We start from the raw sequence: 19,361 nt of genomic DNA on the forward strand, positions 1-19,361 counted from the left end.
AGATGATGAACAATTAGTTGAATAACAAGATCCACAAGAAAATGTTGATCAAACATTAAGAAGATCTACTAGGACAAGAAAATCAGCTATTCCTAATGATTACATTGTATATCTACAAGAATCTGACTATAATGTTGGAGCTAAGAATGATCCTGAGAGCTTTAGACAAGCCATGAGTTGCAAAGAGTCAAATTTGTGGTGTGATGCCATGAATGATGAAATGAATTCCATGAAAAACAACGACGTATGGGATCTTGTAGAGTTACCTAATGGGGCAAAAGCCATTTGTTGTAAATGGGTCTTTAAAACCAAGAAAGATTCATTAGGCAACATTGAGAGATACAAGGCCAGACTCGTTGCTAAGGGATTTACTCAAAAGGATGGAATCGATTACACTGATACTTTTTCTCCTGTATCAAAGAAATATTCTCTCTGTGTCATCTTGGCATTAGTTGCACATTTTGACCTTGAGTTGCATCAAATGGATGTGAAAATAACCTTTCTTAATGGTGATTTAGAGGAGGAGGTTTATATGAAACAACCTGAAGGCTTCTCTTCTAATAATGGTGAGCATTTGGTTTGCAAGCTTAAGAGATCCATATATGGTTTAAAACAAGCCTCACGTCAATGGTATCTTAAATTCCATGAAACGATATCTTCATTTGGGTTTATTGAAAACCGCATGGATCAATGTATATACCAGAAGGTCAGTGGGAGTAAAATTTATTTTCTCATTTTGTATGTGGATGACATACTACTTACAACCAATGATAAACGTTTTCTACATGAGGTGAAACAATTCCTCTCTAAAAACTTTGATATGAAGGATATGGGTGAGGCATCTTATGTCATTGGCATTAAGATCCACAGAGATAGACTTCGAGGAATTTTGGGTCTATCACAAGAAACCTACATCAATAAAGTTTTAGAGAGATTTAGAATGAAAGATTGTTCATCAAGTGTTGCACCCATTGTCAAGGGTGATAGATTTAACTTGAATCAATGCCCTAAGAATTATTTTGAGCGGGAACAAATGAAGAACATTCCATATGCTTCTGTTGTTGGAAGTCTTATGTATGCTCAAGTATGCACAAGGCCCGACATCGAATTTGCTGTTGGAATCTTAGGAAGATATCAGAGTAATCCAGGTATGGATCACTGGAAAGCTGCAAAGAAGGTGTTGAGATATCTTAAAGGAACAAAAGATTACATGCTAATGTATAGGCAGACGGACAATCTTGATGTGATCGGCTATTCAGACTCTGACTTTGCTGGTTGTGTTGATTCTCGTAAATCAACATCAGGATATATTTTTATGATGGCTGATGGAGCTATTTCATGGAGAAGTACTAAGCAAACCTTGGTTGCTACTTCTACTATGGAAGACGAATTTATCTCCTGTTTTGAGGCTACTTCTCATGGTGTATGGCTTAAGAGTTTTATTTCTGGGCTTAGAATCATGGATTTTGTTTCTAAACCTCTGAAGATTTTTTGCGATAATTCAGCAGCTGTCTTTATGGCTAAGAACAATAAAAGTGGAAGTCGAAGCAAGCACATCGACATAAAGTATTTAGCCATTAGAGAAAGAGTTAAAGATAAAATAGTAGTTATTAATCACATTAGTATTGATTTAATGATCGTTGATCCTTTGACTAAGGGCATGCCACCAATAAAATTTAAGTATCATGTAGAGAACATGGGACTTGGGTCCTTCTTATGATTGTATACATACAATTAATTAATAAAACTCTTATATTGTGATGTTTTCTCATTTTCATGCGCATATCAGTTTGAGAAAATATGTTACATCTGGACCAAGAGTAAACATTGGTTTATTCATCAAGTTAGTTACCACATTACAGATATATACTTGAAAATAGACATATTGTAATACATAGATGAGACTACTCGCTTTAAGAGGGACTATCTTTATGATTCACATATTTATTTCTTGAGTAAGTTTTCCATGACTCATTTATGCTAATAATCAGTTCTATGCACCAAGTGGGAGAATGTAACGGTTTCTTATTTTTATTATAATAAGTATTAATAATAAAAACCAATTTAATGTGGTCCATAGTTTTGGGATTTTGGTTCTGAAAAGGGTATGATTTATTTTGGTTTTAATGTAAATTAATATGACCATTTAATTGGGTGGTAATGAGTTTTAATGACTTTAAATTCTTGATGGTAGAATCAAGCCTATAAATAGTCTTTGGTCCCCAAAGCTTTCTCTCATCGTAAAAGAAATACACCATCTATATTGAGAGAGCAAGAGCTTGGAAGAATCAAAGACAGTGCACTCACAACACTGCAACAATGACTGGAGGTAAAACCTCTAATTCTATTTCCGCATTTTGTTTTATTGATCTTGTTGTTCTTTTGTTATCAGGAATATAGGATCAATATATATATATATATATATATATATATATATATATATATATATATATATATATATATATATATATATATATATTAATCTAAGACTCTATTCCAAGGATACTTACCCCCACAATCCCATAATAATAATTTAAAAATATCAATTAATCAGATAAAATTCTAATTAATTTAATTAAATTAATTAATAAAATTTGGGATGTTATATAGAGTGCATGATCGATAGATATCAAAGATGAATCTCTGGGTTTAACAAGTGAACATGCTGTTGTTACATATAAAATTAGGATGAATGGAAATATGTAAGAAAAATTTCGATCGTACATTGATTTTTACTTCTTCTAGCAGTTTACTTTCATCATTTTTGTCGATTAGTATAAGTTGAGATTTCTTTTTATATATCAAATATTTTAAACAACTCTTCAATATTTTTAATTTTGAATACTACTTAATTTCTTTGATAAAGTTGTAAGCTGAAAAAGTTGTTGGATTCACTTGTCACACATTTTAAGTTCATTTGTTTAGAGAGCTTTAATTTGTCACCCATTTTTAGATATCTCCTATGGAATTGTCAAGATAATGATATTTTGAGATTCTCCATTCTTTGGATAGGTCTTGCTTGTTTCTTCATGTTTTTCAAAATCATCATATGAGTCCATGTCGTTGTCATCTCATGCAATATAAGTTCTTTTTTATTTTTTTGTCGTCTTTTGTATTTTTCAGATTTCCCTTGATTTTGAAGGAGTTGTTTGGAAAAATATTTGTGTGAGTGTATATATACTTTAATATTAAGAGAACCACACATTATTTTACAACATGATACTAATAATATAAAGGCACTTGAGGCTTCGGAATATATCATCGCTCTTTGATTCAAACTTGTTTTAGATTATCATCGCTTTTTGATTCAAACTCAATCTTCGATGATGATACCATATTTGATCTTGTTGAGTTATTAGTCATCAAAACCTATTCAAACATATAACCATAACAATAGGGTTGATTCAAAAAATAAATAAATCGAGGAGTGTCTCCCCCTTTTGGCCTCAACCACCACCAATATGGGATTTTGATCATATCAACCAATTGTAAAGGTCTTGTTTCTTAAATGTAAAAAATACTCACACTTATTTCCTCTCAAATAACTTAAGTGTTTGTCAAATATGTGACTTGAAATCATTTTCTAATCTCCATGCTAAAAGAATGGGAACCACAAAATTTAAGGGCATGAATATCAATGTCATTCAGATGAACACTTACGATCCTCGATGGTTGCAGTGCATTGCTTCAAATATGTCCAAAAAAACTCACTCAAAAAATAGATGATAATTTGAATTCTCATCTCTTCCACAACCCTTGCACATCCCAACGAACCTAGCAGTATTATTCCACATCTTTCCAAATTATTTTTAGCGGGGATTCTATTATTACCAACTTCCATGCGAACATAGACACTTTAATTTGCATAACTTAGTTCTAAATGAACTTGTGTGTTGGGTTCGAGACAATTTATCCTTTGAAAATAAGAATTTAATAACCATATTTTACTGCGTAGCCAACATTAAGATAAGAAATCAACGCAATAACATTTTCCTTCAAGATAAAATTATATAACAAAAATCAAGATTACTCCAATCCAATTGTTTTGTGAAAAGATTCTTCCACCTTCATTCTAAACTCTCATGTATCAATCCTAACACTTTCTTCTCTACGATAAGAAATTTTTTATTAATCGACAACTTAAAATGACGATGAAACCTAAAATAATTATTACCAACTTTTAATGTAAAATACAATATTTTGTTTTATAAACTCATTTTCTAACACGATCTAAATATAAAAAATCACATGTACAACCGGTTGTGCTTGTTGGGTGATTTACTCATCATTGTGCAGACTAATCTATCTAGAACAGTCTCCCTGAAGGACACAACTGTTGGTGTAAGCCCTAGAGGCCAATACTTTTGGTACTTGTATCGAATTATTTATTAATAATAAAAGGCATTTTCTTTATTATGGTTGATTAATAAAGTCCCTAGAATAGATAGTCTGTTTAATGTATTAAGTGTGACTTAATCATGAGAACACATTAAACATGAGGGCACTGTTCTTAAAGTATCCGTAGTCGAGCTTTAATGTGAAGTGGGATAACATTAAAGCATTAAGACTATTATGTTTGTAGACTGATGATCACATCTCATGGATCATGGATAAAGAGTTATCAAGTCTTAAACATAGGTATGAATATTAGGAGTAATATTTATACCGGATTGACCCGCTATGAGAATACTATATAGAAAGTTATGCAAAGTGTCATAAGTTATTCTTATGGTGATAATAGTGTATACCACTCTTCGACCTGAAACCGCTATGGATCCTAGATGTAGAGTCGAGTGCTTTATTGCTGATCCAACGTTGTCCGTAACTGGATAACCATAAAGACAGTTGATGGGTACTCCACGAAGCATGCTGAGGGACATGAGTGTCCTAGATGGAATTTGCCAATCCTGCGTAACAGGATAAATGTCTATGGGCCAAATATTGAACTGGACAAGGGTGACACGGTCTATACCTTGTGTTCAATATAGACATAAGGGCAAAGGGGTAATTATACACATAATTATTATCACAAGAGGTTTTGTCAGATCACATGACATTTTCGTGACTTGGGTAGCAGTGATGTGTTGCTAGATACCGCTCACTGTTTATTATGTTAAATGCATGATTTAATATAATTGCCAACGCCCCGAAAACCTATAGGGTCACACACAAAGGATGGATTGATGAGAGATAGAGTAACTAAGGAACACCGTAAGGTACGGTGCACTTAAGTGGGAGACAAAATATGGTAAGGTACTAAATACTTAAGTGATTTTGGGCATATTATAAGATATGGGCCAAAATACACTTAAGTGGGCTTTTTAGCTTGAAGCCCACACAAGTGGTTCTATAAATAGAACCCCTTGGGTAGAAGCATTGTCACTCCAATCTACTCAGACAGAAATTCAAGTAGAGACTTGGAATTTTGTTTCCCTCTTTCTCTCACTCAAAGCCTTCATTCATAACAGCTAGCACTGCGATTGAAGGAATCCGTTCGTGTGGACTGAGTAGAGACGTTTCGCTCAACGTTCGTGATCGCCCCGTGGATCTGTATCAAAGGTTTTGATCATTATCAGAGATCTGCACCAAAGGTTTGAATCGCCACAAGAGGTAACGATTCTATCACTGATCATGCCCATTCGTAAGGATCACTAAATGGAGAACTTTTTTATTCCGCTGCGCCTTGTATGGCAATTCTCCAACAACAACAGGGTCGGATTTAACAATCTCAGCTCCACCCATGAAATCATCCGGCAAGTCCTTCAAACAGATCTCTAGATGAAGCTCTCCTGCACCAGCAATAATGTGTTCTCTAAACTCTTCATAGTACAGACAACCATAGGATCTAACTTAGCCAAACGTTTGAGACCCTCAACTAACTTAGGAAGATTTGAAGCAACCTTGCACTGAACAACAACACGCACAACAGGAGAGACAGAAAACTTCATAGCTCGGATAGAGTGGGCATCAACTTCCTTCTCATTTGTCAATGTAGCATTCTTCGTGATAAATTGATCCAAACCAACCAAAGCAACAGTGTTACCACATGGCACATCCTCAACAGTCTCCTGTCTCTTTCCCATCCAAATGACAGTTCCTTGAACACTTTTCACATATAGATCTTTCTTCTCCCTAGGGACATAATTTGGTCCCATAATTCTGACCTTCAAACCTGTTGACACCTTACCGGCAAATACACGGCCAAAAGCAAAAAACCTTCCTTTATCAGATGCTGGAATCATCTTTGAGACATAAAGCATCAGAGGACCATCAGGATCACAGTTTCGGATAGCATTTGCATATTGATCATCAAGGGGACCCTCGTACAAATTCTCAACACGGTACCTCTGGGTCATGGATGGTGATGGAAGATGGAAGATCATCATTTCTAGAAGTGCAGTTCTTGCTGGCAGCTAGGTCTGCATGACACGTTTCATCAATGGCTTACCCATCAGGTCCTTCTCATCAGACTTCATGGTGACCCCTAGCTTTGTAAGCATAGGCCACAACTTATCCTTCTGATCATTCATACAAGTGTTAATGATCTGCTTAATAGGCTCATAACAGAACTGAACAAACCCACGTTTGCAAGTAGCTGAACTAGTATTCTTGGTGGTCCATTTTTTTGTGGCTGGGTCAAAGAAATTTTCTCCCCAAAGCCTCTCCATCATCTTGGACTCATCAACACCAAATTTTGAGGCATATATTTTTGCAAAGTTTGTCAGAGTAAAAGCCCAACCATGCAGACCAGCAGAAAAAGCAATTGTTCCTTTCTCCGGATACACCTGAACATCACCGAGAAGTGGATCTTCATATGTAGCCATAATCACATTAGCATTTTCAATAACTCTTTGAAAGGTCTGGTACGCCTCCTCTCCATCAACCTGAAGCTCAAGGAAGCATTTGTCCATCTTATTAACTGTAAGAACAGGCCTGATCCTTTCTCCAAGGGCTTGTCGAAGCACAGTTTCAGTTTGGACACATACACCTTCCACACAGTCAACAACCACAAGTGCTCCATCAGTAATACGGAGTGCAGCAGTAACCTCCGGTCAGTTTAAGAATTTTCACGCAACGGATATCAAAACTGAATTGGACAGGAAATTATAGAATTATAAAATTCCATTGTGAACGCAATTTGTTTCAATAAATAGAATTTAAATTGAGTAATTTGTTAAATAGTGCTTAGCCTTAAGCATTTTTAACACTCCCCTAAATTATCAAACACCCAAGAAATAAACAAGTCATGCTTCAAACCTGGAAAAAATATATGAAAACAAATCCTCTTTGTAATGAAAATCATAGTTCTTGTCTTGCCAAAATTGTATATACAATAGCTGTATCAACTAATGCAACAATTTAAGATATTGAAAAATAAAGGCAATGTTCCAAAGCGCAACCTTAAACCATGTCTATCCTAATCGTTCATCAACCTCAACGCCAGACATGGGAACCTCAGAGTTAACTTGTTCATCATGACGATCATTGCCGTCATCACCGCTGCCACCTTCAACATCCATTTTGTCTTTTTTGAAGTAATCAACTTTGAAGTCATAATGACCATCCATGGGATCAGATGAACCAGCTTTGTTAGCCTTCTTCTTTTTCTTCTTCTCTGCCCGCTTCAATTTTGGATTAAGTATACCATCTACTGTGTATAACTTCTCATTTTGTTTACTACTTGCTGTTTTACCCTTGTCCTTGCTAACATCATCTTTATCATATTCCATGGATTCATCCTCATCATTGTCAGCCACTTTATCAGGAGCTTCATCTTGTTTTGGCAAAGTAACATGTTCGTTATCCTACAAAAAAAATTGTAAGACAGTAAGATGTTTTAATTAAAAACAGACTAAAAATATGTTACTATGAAAAGGGTCTTGAAATTTCCAAATAACAAAATTTAAACCGAATAACAATTTAAAATAATCACACCTTCGTCCATTTCCCTCCAAACCCAAACAGACAGTAAGATAAATGTGTAAGATTCCAAGGCCCTTTTTTAAAAGTAGTATTTCAAGTTTCAACATATTTAATAAAACAGAAGCAGAAACATCAAAAGCATACCTCTAACATTGTCTCATCAAAGTTAAGAGGGCAACTTGAAGGAACTTCAACAGGATCTAAGTCAATAGTCGATTTAAGGGTACCAATAAAAGAAGTTTCACCGTTGTAGACTTCATCAATGTTAAAATCTTTAGAAAACTCTGGAACTATCTTGGCCTCTGAAGGTTCTGCTTCACTAACTAGGGGCATAGTATAATATGGTATTTTACCTGAAACAGTGCAATCAAATTTTTTTCTTACTTTTGGCAAGAAACCAAATTCTTCATAATTTTCAACTTCAAAAGAAACATGTTTTAATTCATCTAGCTTACTCCATTATGTATAAGCATACCTTCATTCCAATCATGAAGTACGATTCTTGCAGCAGATTCAATGTCAACTATTCCACCCTTCTTGAGCTTGCCCCTAACAGTAGCCACAATCTGTAGGAAGTCATCAACTGAATCAAAACTTGGAATCTTGTAAAGAGCTACCAGCACCCTGGCAGGACAGAGCTTGAGAATTTCTTTCACTGCATTGTCGCAGAAAAGTGAAAAAAGGATTAGACTTCATAATAGAGCCTAAAGGTCAAGATTTCAAAATTTAAATTTCTAAGGAGGCTTCAAAACATTTTAAAAAATGATTTCAATAAACCAAACTTTGATTTACATCCAGAAAAAGAAGTATGCAGCCAAGCATTCAACTTAAAAAATAACATAAATTGGCATTATGACAGTTAACAATTAGAAAGTAAAGATAGGATTAGGAATATAGTATTAAAAACGCAGAAACCTAGGATAGCTCTCATAGTAAAAATGAAGATAAAGTCATGTCTTAGTGGTTTTAGGCATCCATGGAAGCACAAGGAGAGGGAGAGCGAACCAGATAGAAAATAGTCTTAATAGTTAAAACTTAAAGGTGATAAAACAAGTGATACAGAGGACATAAAGCTTCAACCATCCATTTCCAGTAATATTAATCCAATATAAAGAACTAAATGTGTAGATTAAATAATGGGGGAAGGAAATGACTTGAAGTACCTGGGCCAATTGGATCCTCTAACTTTTTGATTCTCTTACAATTTTTTAATGCAATAGTAGCATTATTTCCTTGAGACTTCAGCATAACAACACCAGGGCAATCCAGCAGCTTAACATTTTTGTCCAAATGAACCTCTTGCATTGACCTTGTTAACCCAGGAGTAGCACCGACATTGACAACATGGCATCTCTTTAAACTGTTAATAAGACTACTCTTACCAACATTGGGAAGTCCAACCAAACCAAAAGTGATTGACTTCTTGATCTGTGAAAGACAAAGACAAAATAGATAAGAACCATGAATTATAAGACTAGAAGTGAAGCTAGATGAATTCATAAAATATATTTGGAGATTGATACTTCTATTCAGAAATTGCAAAAATCAGTTTAATTATACTAACTCCTAAATTTACTTGATCACAATAAGAAAATGTGATACATAATTCAACCATATTATAAAAAACACTTGCAAACATAATGGCGTTTTAAATTATGAACATAAAGCTTATGACAATGGACGTAAAAATGATCTTCTGTTACCTCGTACTTCTTGAATAATTCTTCAATAGTTTGAGAAGTGTCTCCGCTCCGAGACAATCACTCAATTGCAAAGTATTACTTGGTTTGACTTTTTTAGAAGATTTACACCCTAGGTTTGATCGTTGCTGTTGTGTACTGCACTTGAAAGCGACAGTAGGTAATTCTTCTCGAAGGTACTTAAGCCACTTCTCGACAGATTCTCGAGGAACAAGATCTGAATTAAAAGCACAAATTAGTACTCAATGGAAAAAAAAATCCTAAAAGGAGAAAGGGGATAAAAAGGTGAGCAGGAAAGTTACCAATTTTATTCAAAAGCAACACAAGTCGTTTCTCAGGTCCTGCTTTCATCACCATCTTTTTTATGTCAACACAACGAGTACCCAAGGGATCTCTGGCATCAAGGACCTCAAGTATAACATCAGAGGCTTCGATAACCTTTACCAAATCCTTGTAAAAGGCCCTATCCGAACTATCTACTAAAAAAAACATAATGAATATAAGACAAGTAATTCTGCAAGATAAAACTATTTGACCGGAACAAAATTTGCAACAAAAGTAAAATAAAAATACCTTTAGTCTTCGCAGCAGTGGCAACATTTTCTAGAGAAGCTGTTTCAACTGATTTAGAGTTATCATCATCCTCCGACAAGCCCAACTTCCTTTTACGAGCCTGAAACAAGGGTTGAGCATTGTAAAGTTTCAAATTATTAGGAAAATAGAAATCATACAATGCATACAAAACTAGAAAGGATTTCTAACTTTGTAAATCACCTTATATCAAGCTTAACACATAATACAAATATTCCTACATCTTTGAAGTATACTAGTATAAGAGGGAATTAGAAACACAGCTCCTTGAAATTAAAGGGTTTCATTAGAGGGAAAAACAAAATGAAACACGAATGCCTAATACAGTAGTGAAATCTAAAGTTCATAAACTACGTATCCTCATAAAATACTTCAACTAGAAAACCAAGCATGCCTATTTCACAAATTCATTATCAGATAAGATTTCCCATTATTTTGTTCTTTTCAATATTTCACAAACCACGCTATATTGTCGCGGCGAGATTTTTCACGAGATTAAGTATTGATTGAACTTAACCCGTTTTGAAAAATATTTTAAATGCAAGAGTCGCCACCGTCTTTTATTTTATCCAAAAAAGGAAGGGAAAAATAACGATAAATCCCTTTAGAGTTACGGGTTCGGGGGTTGGTTATGCAAAGGGAAGATATTAGCACCCTCTACATCTGTGGTACTCCACAGGAACCTTTTTGCTTATGTTTATGTGAATGCTTTGTTTTTTTCGCTTTGATCGTTTGATTGGGAAGATGAGAAAAGAACTTGATTTTATTGTTTTTGGACTCGATAAAGTCGTAGACTTCATGCCTACGTATCTCCAAGACGCAATGGAGAAATCAGAATCCACGTAGTTCTCCCAAAAGAAAAGGGGAAAGTCTATTTTGTTGATTTTAGATTGGCGTGTCTTGCCATCTCTTGCTCGACCTAGGCGGGAGGCTTCGAGACTGACACGTCCTTTTGAAAATGTTTTTAAACTGAAAAACCAAAGCTGGCAAAAGATTTGAATGAGCCTAAACCCTGAAACAATAAATAAATGGGCTCATTATAAGGAAGCCCAAGAGTAAGCTTGTGAGTGTGTGAAAAGGGTTTCTAAAACGGCGACCGTTGGAATCGCATCGGGTTTCTCTTTTTTGGATTTTTCGATTTTTTAACATAAAACGTGAACAATACGATTAAACACACAATATAGAAAATAAAAAATGCGAGAAAGTAAATTATTACAACACAGTTAGCTATGAATAGTTAGTATTACGAATAGTTAGTGGAGTTAATCGAGCTGAAACTGAAACGAAACGGTTAGTAACAACATAAACAAATATAAAAATAATAATATAAACATTTACTTTAGACAAAATAAACATTTGATATAAATAAACATTTAATTAAAATAAATATTTAAACAAATAATTAATTTAACTAACATTTAAATAAAACATATATGCAAAATAATAATAAAAGATAAACAATATTTAGTAAACCAAAGTAATATATATATATATATATATATATATATATATATTTAGATTAATAATATATTAAAACACATGTCGGCAAGCCGCAACTTTGCCGATTTCAGAGATAAGTGAAGAATATTACCTTGTGTGAAGAGGATGAACTTCTGATCGTCCAAATGATCGACCGAAAGCTGGAAACCGTCACCGACGCAGTGCTGGCTGTCTTCGTGAGTACCTGACTTCAACGTCGTTTTTGATCGGTGAAACGACGCCGGAATGAAATGAACCTTGGATATTTGTGACCTGGACTCAACGAACTTCAAAGATATGAAATCGGTTTTGTGTTTCGATGAATAATCGAGACGATTTTGGGTTACCGAAAATGAAGAACAAGTGAAATACGGTAACCTTTTGGACAAATATTTCTTTTCAATTCTCTGTTTCTCTCACCACACGTTTTTTCCTTACTGATCCACCTTCTCTCATTTTCTTACTAACCACATCTATATATATATATATATATTTAGATTACTTAAACAATAAGAAACCTAAAAAATATCTAACATAAATTAATAATATATATTTAGATTACTTAAACAATAAGAAACCTAAAAAATATCTAACATAAATTAATAATATATATTTAGATTACTTAAACAATAAGAAACCTAAAAAATATCTAACATAAATTAATAATATATATTTATATATTATATAATAATAATAATAATAATAAACTAATATAATATTAATCCTAATTAAATAAACTAATTAACAACTAAACACAATTAATAATAAGCACAAATAATATTAACGGCACACGATTAAAATACGATAAAATCGAGCGACACGAACGCGATAAAAACGATAACAATTTGCACAGCAAAACAGACAAATTGATAAAACCAATAAACCAGTAAACCGATAAACCAGTAAAATCAACAACACTGTCATACCCCAAAATTTACCCATCATTTTTCCTGAAAAAAAAAAAAAAAAAAAAAAAAAAAACGAAAAAAAAAACGAAAAAAAGAAAAAAAAAAATTTAATTAATTAATTAATTAATTAATTAAATAATTAAAATAAATAAATAAATAAAATATAACAAATTATTTTGGACTTGGGTCTCCCTCATTCCAAGCCCATTACCCACAAAATTAGTCTATGAATACTGAAGTTTCAATAGAGGAAAAGGGGGAGTTAGACTTGGAGTTTACACTGGGAGATTCACTGGAGAAAGAAGGAAGAGAAGCAAAATACTCTGAGGTTTCCTTGGAACAAAACCTTGAGGAAAAAGAAAGAGAGAGAACAGAGAAGGACGGATAGAAACTTTGGCATAGGAACCCTGCCAACCCGGAGAATTCAGAGTAAAGAAATCCGGAAAGCAGCCCATCCGCACCGAAGCCACCGCCGCCCAATTCCCGCCGCCTAACTCATTCCGATACCACAAGTGATCAACCCCTTCAACCTTGAATTGGCAAACAGGTTTGCGTATCTCTATTGTTTATACTTTCAATTGGCCATATTTGCATATATAATGCATCATGATTAAATGTTGATATATAATTTGCTTTCGTATGTGAATTTAAATATGCCTGAATACCCTGAATGTTTGACCATGCTGTTCCTGTGATTAAATGCCATAAAAATTCAAGGTTCCTAACATGGGGCTGTTTTCAAATCCAAATTCGTGGCCGCTCGCTAGCACATCGCTAGGCGAGCCTGGGGCGAATATTCGCCTGGCCTTCGCTAGGCGAAGCAGAGGCGAACGAGACAGTAGCTGACTTTTCTATTCTGTTTTTTTTTATGTTTTATCATAGTCATGCATTATTCATCCTATCCTATTTATTGTTGTGATATTTCTCCGGTGTAATCTTCGATTGCACCCTGATTTGGTGTTTTGACATGTCTCTTTTTTTGAGTTTCGCAAACAGGTTCACATATCCCAGGAAAAGGTTATTGGCTAGGTATTCCACTTTATTTGTGGGATACCCTTGTGGAGTTTCACCCTAAATTAATTTTTAATGTATTAATTTCTAATGTATTAATTTTTAATATATTATTTTTAATAATTTTAATGTGGAGTTTCATCCTAATTATATAATTAATTGTAAAACTTTGCCTTTGAATAAGTGATCTTGGACCTCTCTTTGTTGCCTTACGATTACGATATTACGGTCATGTCCCGCGAATGTGGGGATACCCTTAGCAAAGACCCTTCGGTTAAATCATCATAAAATAAATTATAGTCCCTCGGATGTTGCCTTCGAATATACAACTTTGTCCCTCGATGACCCTCCGATGTTGCCTACGGTTAAATGATGATAGTCCCTTCGAATGCTAAGGTATCCTCATAACTGTTGCCTTCAATGACCAATCGATGACCCTACGATGACCCTTTTACATCCAAAGGATAAAACTACTTATTTCTCAATAATAAGGACAGTTTTACCCTCATAAGGATAGGAAATGCCCGTAAAGACCTTGGGTCGGTATAACTCTTAATTGCTGGCTCACAACTTAAAACACTTTTTCGCACCTCACACCTTTCAAAATACCTTTAGAAAATCACCACTTGGTATACATTCATACTAGAATCATTACCGAGTTATATTTTTCTAAACAATTTTCAAAACTAAACGAGATAACCACTTTGTATACATTCATACAAGAATCATTACAAAGTTAAATTCTCTTTTCAAAACAATTTTCCAAACAATTCACAAACACTTTTTTTAGACAAAAATAATATAAGTGATCGAGCAATTAAGAGCCCATGGATAACCATGGATACAAAGGGTGCTAACACCTTCCCTTTGTATAATGTACCTCCCGAACCCAAAATCTAAATTAAGGTCTTTCCTGTTCTTTTCCACCTTTCCTTATTGGATAAAAGAAAAGTCGGTGGCGACTCTTGCTAACCGCGACATTGCGATTAAAACCACAAAAAGTCCAGTTCACCGTATGACAGAACTGGCGACTCTGCTGGGGAATATTTAAAAAGAGAGGTTACCTTAAAAACAAGATCACTTATTCAATTTGTCTGATTTATTTTTAAGGGATTGCTTGGGTATGTTATGCTTGAGTGAAAGATCCTACACCCGGATCTAGTGTACCTTAGGTAAGTAGCAAGAGATCATCGCGACTGTCCGGCGTATACTGGAATGGTCAAAATGATGGCTACGGTTAATGTGGCACTTTGGATGTCCTGATGTTCCTCATGTTAGTTGAGGAAATATTTGGCATTCGCGTGGTGTCATAAAAGCATTAACCAGACCTTTAGAACCCTAATTGACTCATCCTGGCCATTAGAAAGTAGTGAGATAACTGGCTTCGGTTCCGACTGGAGTTGGTTGAGACTCGATACTACACTCTTTGAGATTGGACTTTAGGGAAGCTTCGGTCAACCACTTGGTGTTGCACTGAAGTGGACTTAAGGAAAGGTCAATGATTTGAGATCCTTCTAGAACCCGGTTACTATTCTAAGACAGGTTGAACCCACCAAACTTCAGTGGGGAGGGTACTTACCTATGGAACTCATGCAAGCCTTAAAACCTAGGAATGATTGTTGTATGACTTGCTTATGCTTGTTATTTGTTTAATATCATAACATCATAACATCATAACATCATAACATTATGACATTGCACTAATCACTTCGAGGACTTAGGGATTTAACTTGGCTCTATTTTGTAAGGCTATGGCTCCCAAGAAGACTATCCGGATAAATTTTGTAGTCATCTCTCCTCAACTCAAGGATTTAGTGTCAGAACTTCCTGATCAGGCTCAGTTCGTCAAAAAGCATGGTTCTCTCCTCGATTTGGTTACCACTGGTTTCAAAGAAGATATGATGAGAGTCCTATTCCAGTTCTTCGATCCTAAACATCATTGCTTCACATTCCCAGATTATCAGTTGGTGCCCACATTAGAAGAATTTTCCCAGCTGCTTGGGATACCTATTCTTGATCAAATACCTTTCAGTGGTTTAGAAAAGATTCCGAGGTCCGAAAAAGTTGCCGCAGCTTTACACATGACAAAGTCAGATATTGAAGCTAATTGGGTAACAAGAAGTGGAGTTAAGGGTTTACTTGCCAAATTTCTGATGAATAAGGCCCGAGAATTCTTAAAAGTCATGAATGTCCATGCTTTCGAGGAGATTCTAGCATTACTAATCTATGGTTTGGTGTTATTCCCTAATCCAGATCAATTCATAGATATGAATGCTATTCAGATATTTCTCGCTCGTAACCCTGTGCCTACCTTGCTCGGCGACATTCTGCATTCCCTTCACACTCGTACTATGAAGAGGCAAGGGACTCTCATGTGCTGCATACCTTTATTATCCAGGTGGTTTATTTCGCACCTTCCTCAGTCAGTCTTGAAGAATAAGCAAAGTTTGAGATGGTCTCAAAGGATAATGTCGCTCTCCCACTCAGACATCCGTTGGTGTCCTCATTTCAAAGAAAACAATATCATCATTGACCGTTGTGGAGAATTCCCTAATGTACCACTCATGGGGATAAGAGGAGGTATTACTTATAATCCTGCTTTAGCCCTACGTCAGTTTGGTTGTGCTCGAAGAGATGGTCCACATGAAATAATTATACAAGGCACGGTGTTTGACTATGATAACGATTCCCAAGGTCTCCGTCAAAGATTTGTGCGAGCTTGGGGCATGGTGAAAAGAAGTACTTTAGGACAGAAAAACTCTATTCCTATGGAACCTTATCTCAGATGGGTCCGCACAAGAGCTCGTGAACTTGTCATGCCATATCTGGCAGTCGGACCACTGATTGTTGAACCAGAAGCTGAAGGAGGTACTCCTCAGATCGTTCCTTATCCAGATATGCCTACCGATGTTGAAGAGTTAAAGAAGTCCTGGATCCAGTTGAGAGAGGAAAGGGATACTTTTGAAGCCCAGTTCTGTGCTACAAGGAAGAAGGTGTTAGAGCTCACCGGCCAGCTTAATGAGGAACGAAGACTCAATACATATCTTCGCCCAAAAAGAAGCCGTCCCTGGGAGACCTGAGCTTTTATTGTATTTTACTTCTTATTATAATGAATATTAATCAAATATTATTAATAAAAGTGGCTTTCTTTTTTGGTAGTTTATGCAAAATTAAATTCCAAAAGTCCTTGAAAACATTTCATACATTGCATAGCATAACATGACATTGCATAACAGGTACTCTAAAAGGATCAGTATTCTCACGGTTTTCCTTCAAACAGAAAAATGGACCTCGAACAAACTGTCAAAGATCTCCAGGCTCAGAATGCTCAACTCCAGGAGATGATCTTGAACTTATCCAAGGGGCAGGAGGAACTGAAGACTCTCTTGCTCAAGAAGAAAAAGGACAAGAAATCTGTGAGGCACATTAACCCGGGAAGAAGGCAGTTTACGAAGATCAATATGACTTTAGCACAAGCACTGCAGGGTATGCTAAAAGTAAATTTAATTACCCTCAGAGATCCTCCTGCAAAACCCAACACTACTTCTCCTCGTTATAATCCCAACGCCAGGTGTGCCTATCACTCCGATAGCCCCGGGCATGATACGAATGATTGCTGGTCACTGAAGAACAAGATTCAGGATATGATCGACGCTGGGGAATTTGAATTTGATCCTCTGGATATTCCTAATGTCATCACTGCTCCTATGCCCGATCATGACAAGACTGTTAATGCTGTAGAAGATGTGAATAGCGATTGCAACTTGGATAATTGGAAGGCTGAAGACACTATTCCAACTTCCTTTAGTCAGGAGTAATTGTTTGTTGTTTATTCAATGTATCAAATTTGGTTAAATGTTTTGTCATTCTCATAAGCATATTCATATTCGATAAATCAATGGACTTTTTGCATTCAAATATTGCGCTCTTTATCTTTCCTGTCATTTTTCAAATAAGCTATGCTTTCTTGCACACACTCACGTAACAAATTGCGTATCCACATCCACTTTGGATCCTGTTGATAATAGTTCTGCTACTGTTCATTATGACTTCGAAAATCCGATCTACCAAGCCGAAGATGGAAGTGAGGAAGATTGTGAAGTACCTGAAGAACTTGCCAGACTGTTACTGAAAGAAGAAAGGACTGTACAGCCGCATGAGGAGTCAATTGAAACTGTCGATCTGAGTACTAAAAGTAGACAAGAAAGAAGTCAGAAGCCTCTTGGGGCACTTGAATTACATTGCCCGGTTTATATCCTACTTGACTGCTACTTGCAAACCTATCTTCAAATTACTGAGGACAGTCAAGAGATGATGAATGTCAGGAAACTTTTGATAAAATCAAGAAGTGTCTCCAAGAACCTCCAATTCTGACACCACCAGTTGAAGGAAGACCTCTAATCATGTATTTGACCGTGTTAGAAAATCCAATGAGGTGTGTTGGGGCAACATGACGAGTCTGGTCGAAAAGAGCATGCCATATACCGCCTTAGCAAAAGGTACCGACTGTGAAACAAGATACTCATAGCTCGAGAAAGCTTGCTGCGCTTTGGCTTGGGCTGCTCGCCGACTAAGACAGTACATGTTGAATCATACCACTTTATTGATTTCTAAGATGGGTTCTATCAAATATCTATTCGAGAAACTTGTTGTCTCCTGAAAGAGTTATCACTGATAATAGTGCTAATTTGAACAACAAGATGGTTACTGAACTCTGCACGCGGTTCAAAATAAAACACTCTAATTCTTCTCCGTACCGGCCAAGGATGAACGGCGCCGTGGAGGCTGCTAACAATGTCCAGAAGCTTATACAAAAGATGACAGTAATGTACAAAGACTGGCATGAGATGTTACCATTTGCTTTTCATGACTATCGCACTTCAGTACGCACTTCGACAGGGGCAGCTCCGTTCTCTTTAGTCTATGGAATGGAAGCCATCTCACCAGTGGAAGTTCAGGTTCCCTCGCTAAGAATCATGAAAGAGGCGGGCTTAGATGAAGAGGAACGGATTCAGACTCGACTCGATCAGATAAATTTGATGGATGAGAAGAGACTTGCGGCTGTATGTCACGGGCAGATATATCAGAAGCGCATGACCAGGGCATTCAACAAAAAGGTCAAGCGACAAGTGTATCAAATTGGCGACTTGGTAATCAAGTGTATCGTGCTACCGCAAACTGATCCCAGAGGCAAATGGACTCCCACGTACAAAGGGCCATTTGTAGTTAAGAAGGTATTCTCTGGTGGAGCCATGATACTTGCTACAGTGGATGGCGAAGATTTCCCGCATCCCGTGAATGCGGACATAGTTAAAAAATACTACGCATGAAAAAGACCCGCTAGATCGACGTATCTAGGCAAAAGTAAGGGCATCCCGGCGAACCAAAAGGGTTCGGGCAAAAATTAGGGATATATATAAAAAAATGTACACCCGGCAAGTCGAAAACCTGAAAAGGTGGCTTGGGCAAAAAAGGGTATCCTGGTGGGCTGAAAACCTGAAAAGGCGGTCCAGGCAAAAATTAGGGATTAAAGCGTATGACTATGTCCCGTTCTCAGTCAACTTTCATCCAAGTTCAAGGGACTGACCAAGCCAATCACTTCTATCCGACAGCAGGGGATGAGATGCTTGAAGACATAATGGCAGTAGTAGACTTAAAATCAATAGGACTTTTTCTGCATAGCTTTCTCTTTGTTTTTGACAATTTCCTCTTACTAGGATTTCTGTCTCCTTGTACACAATTTGCCTGT

General features: G+C 36.1%; 2 protein-coding genes and 1 pseudogene across 2 annotated transcripts in view; all 3 read right to left on the reverse strand.

The window, feature by feature from the left end:
• Positions 1-5,456: 5,456 nt before the first annotated feature.
• Positions 5,457-7,043, reverse strand: LOC127138380 (elongation factor 2-like; annotated as a pseudogene).
• Positions 7,044-7,269: 226 nt separating this feature from the next.
• On the reverse strand, positions 7,270-9,775 carry LOC127138381 (guanine nucleotide-binding protein-like NSN1). The gene is made up of 5 exons (XM_051064817.1): positions 9,627-9,775; positions 9,087-9,351; positions 8,399-8,578; positions 8,068-8,276; positions 7,270-7,805 (listed from the first exon to the last, which is right to left on the reverse strand). Exons 2-5 carry the CDS (start codon positions 9,226-9,228, stop codon positions 7,413-7,415), a joined length of 924 nt encoding a protein of 307 aa, XP_050920774.1. The 5' UTR covers positions 9,229-9,351; positions 9,627-9,775; the 3' UTR covers positions 7,270-7,412.
• LOC127135746 (guanine nucleotide-binding protein-like NSN1) overlaps positions 9,279-19,361 on the reverse strand; it is a 39,345-nt gene continuing 29,262 nt past the window's right edge. The window contains exons 3-6 of the mRNA XM_051062386.1: positions 10,197-10,296; positions 9,926-10,099; positions 9,627-9,840; positions 9,279-9,351 (exon numbers count right to left, since the gene is read on the reverse strand). Coding sequence (XP_050918343.1) covers positions 9,279-9,351; positions 9,627-9,840; positions 9,926-10,099; positions 10,197-10,296 — 561 coding nt within the window. The remainder of the gene's footprint in view (positions 9,352-9,626; positions 9,841-9,925; positions 10,100-10,196; positions 10,297-19,361) is intronic.

The sequence above is a fragment of the Lathyrus oleraceus genome, chromosome 4 (genome assembly GCF_024323335.1).
Source record: "Lathyrus oleraceus cultivar Zhongwan6 chromosome 4, CAAS_Psat_ZW6_1.0, whole genome shotgun sequence".
NCBI lineage: Eukaryota > Viridiplantae > Streptophyta > Magnoliopsida > Fabales > Fabaceae > Lathyrus > Lathyrus oleraceus.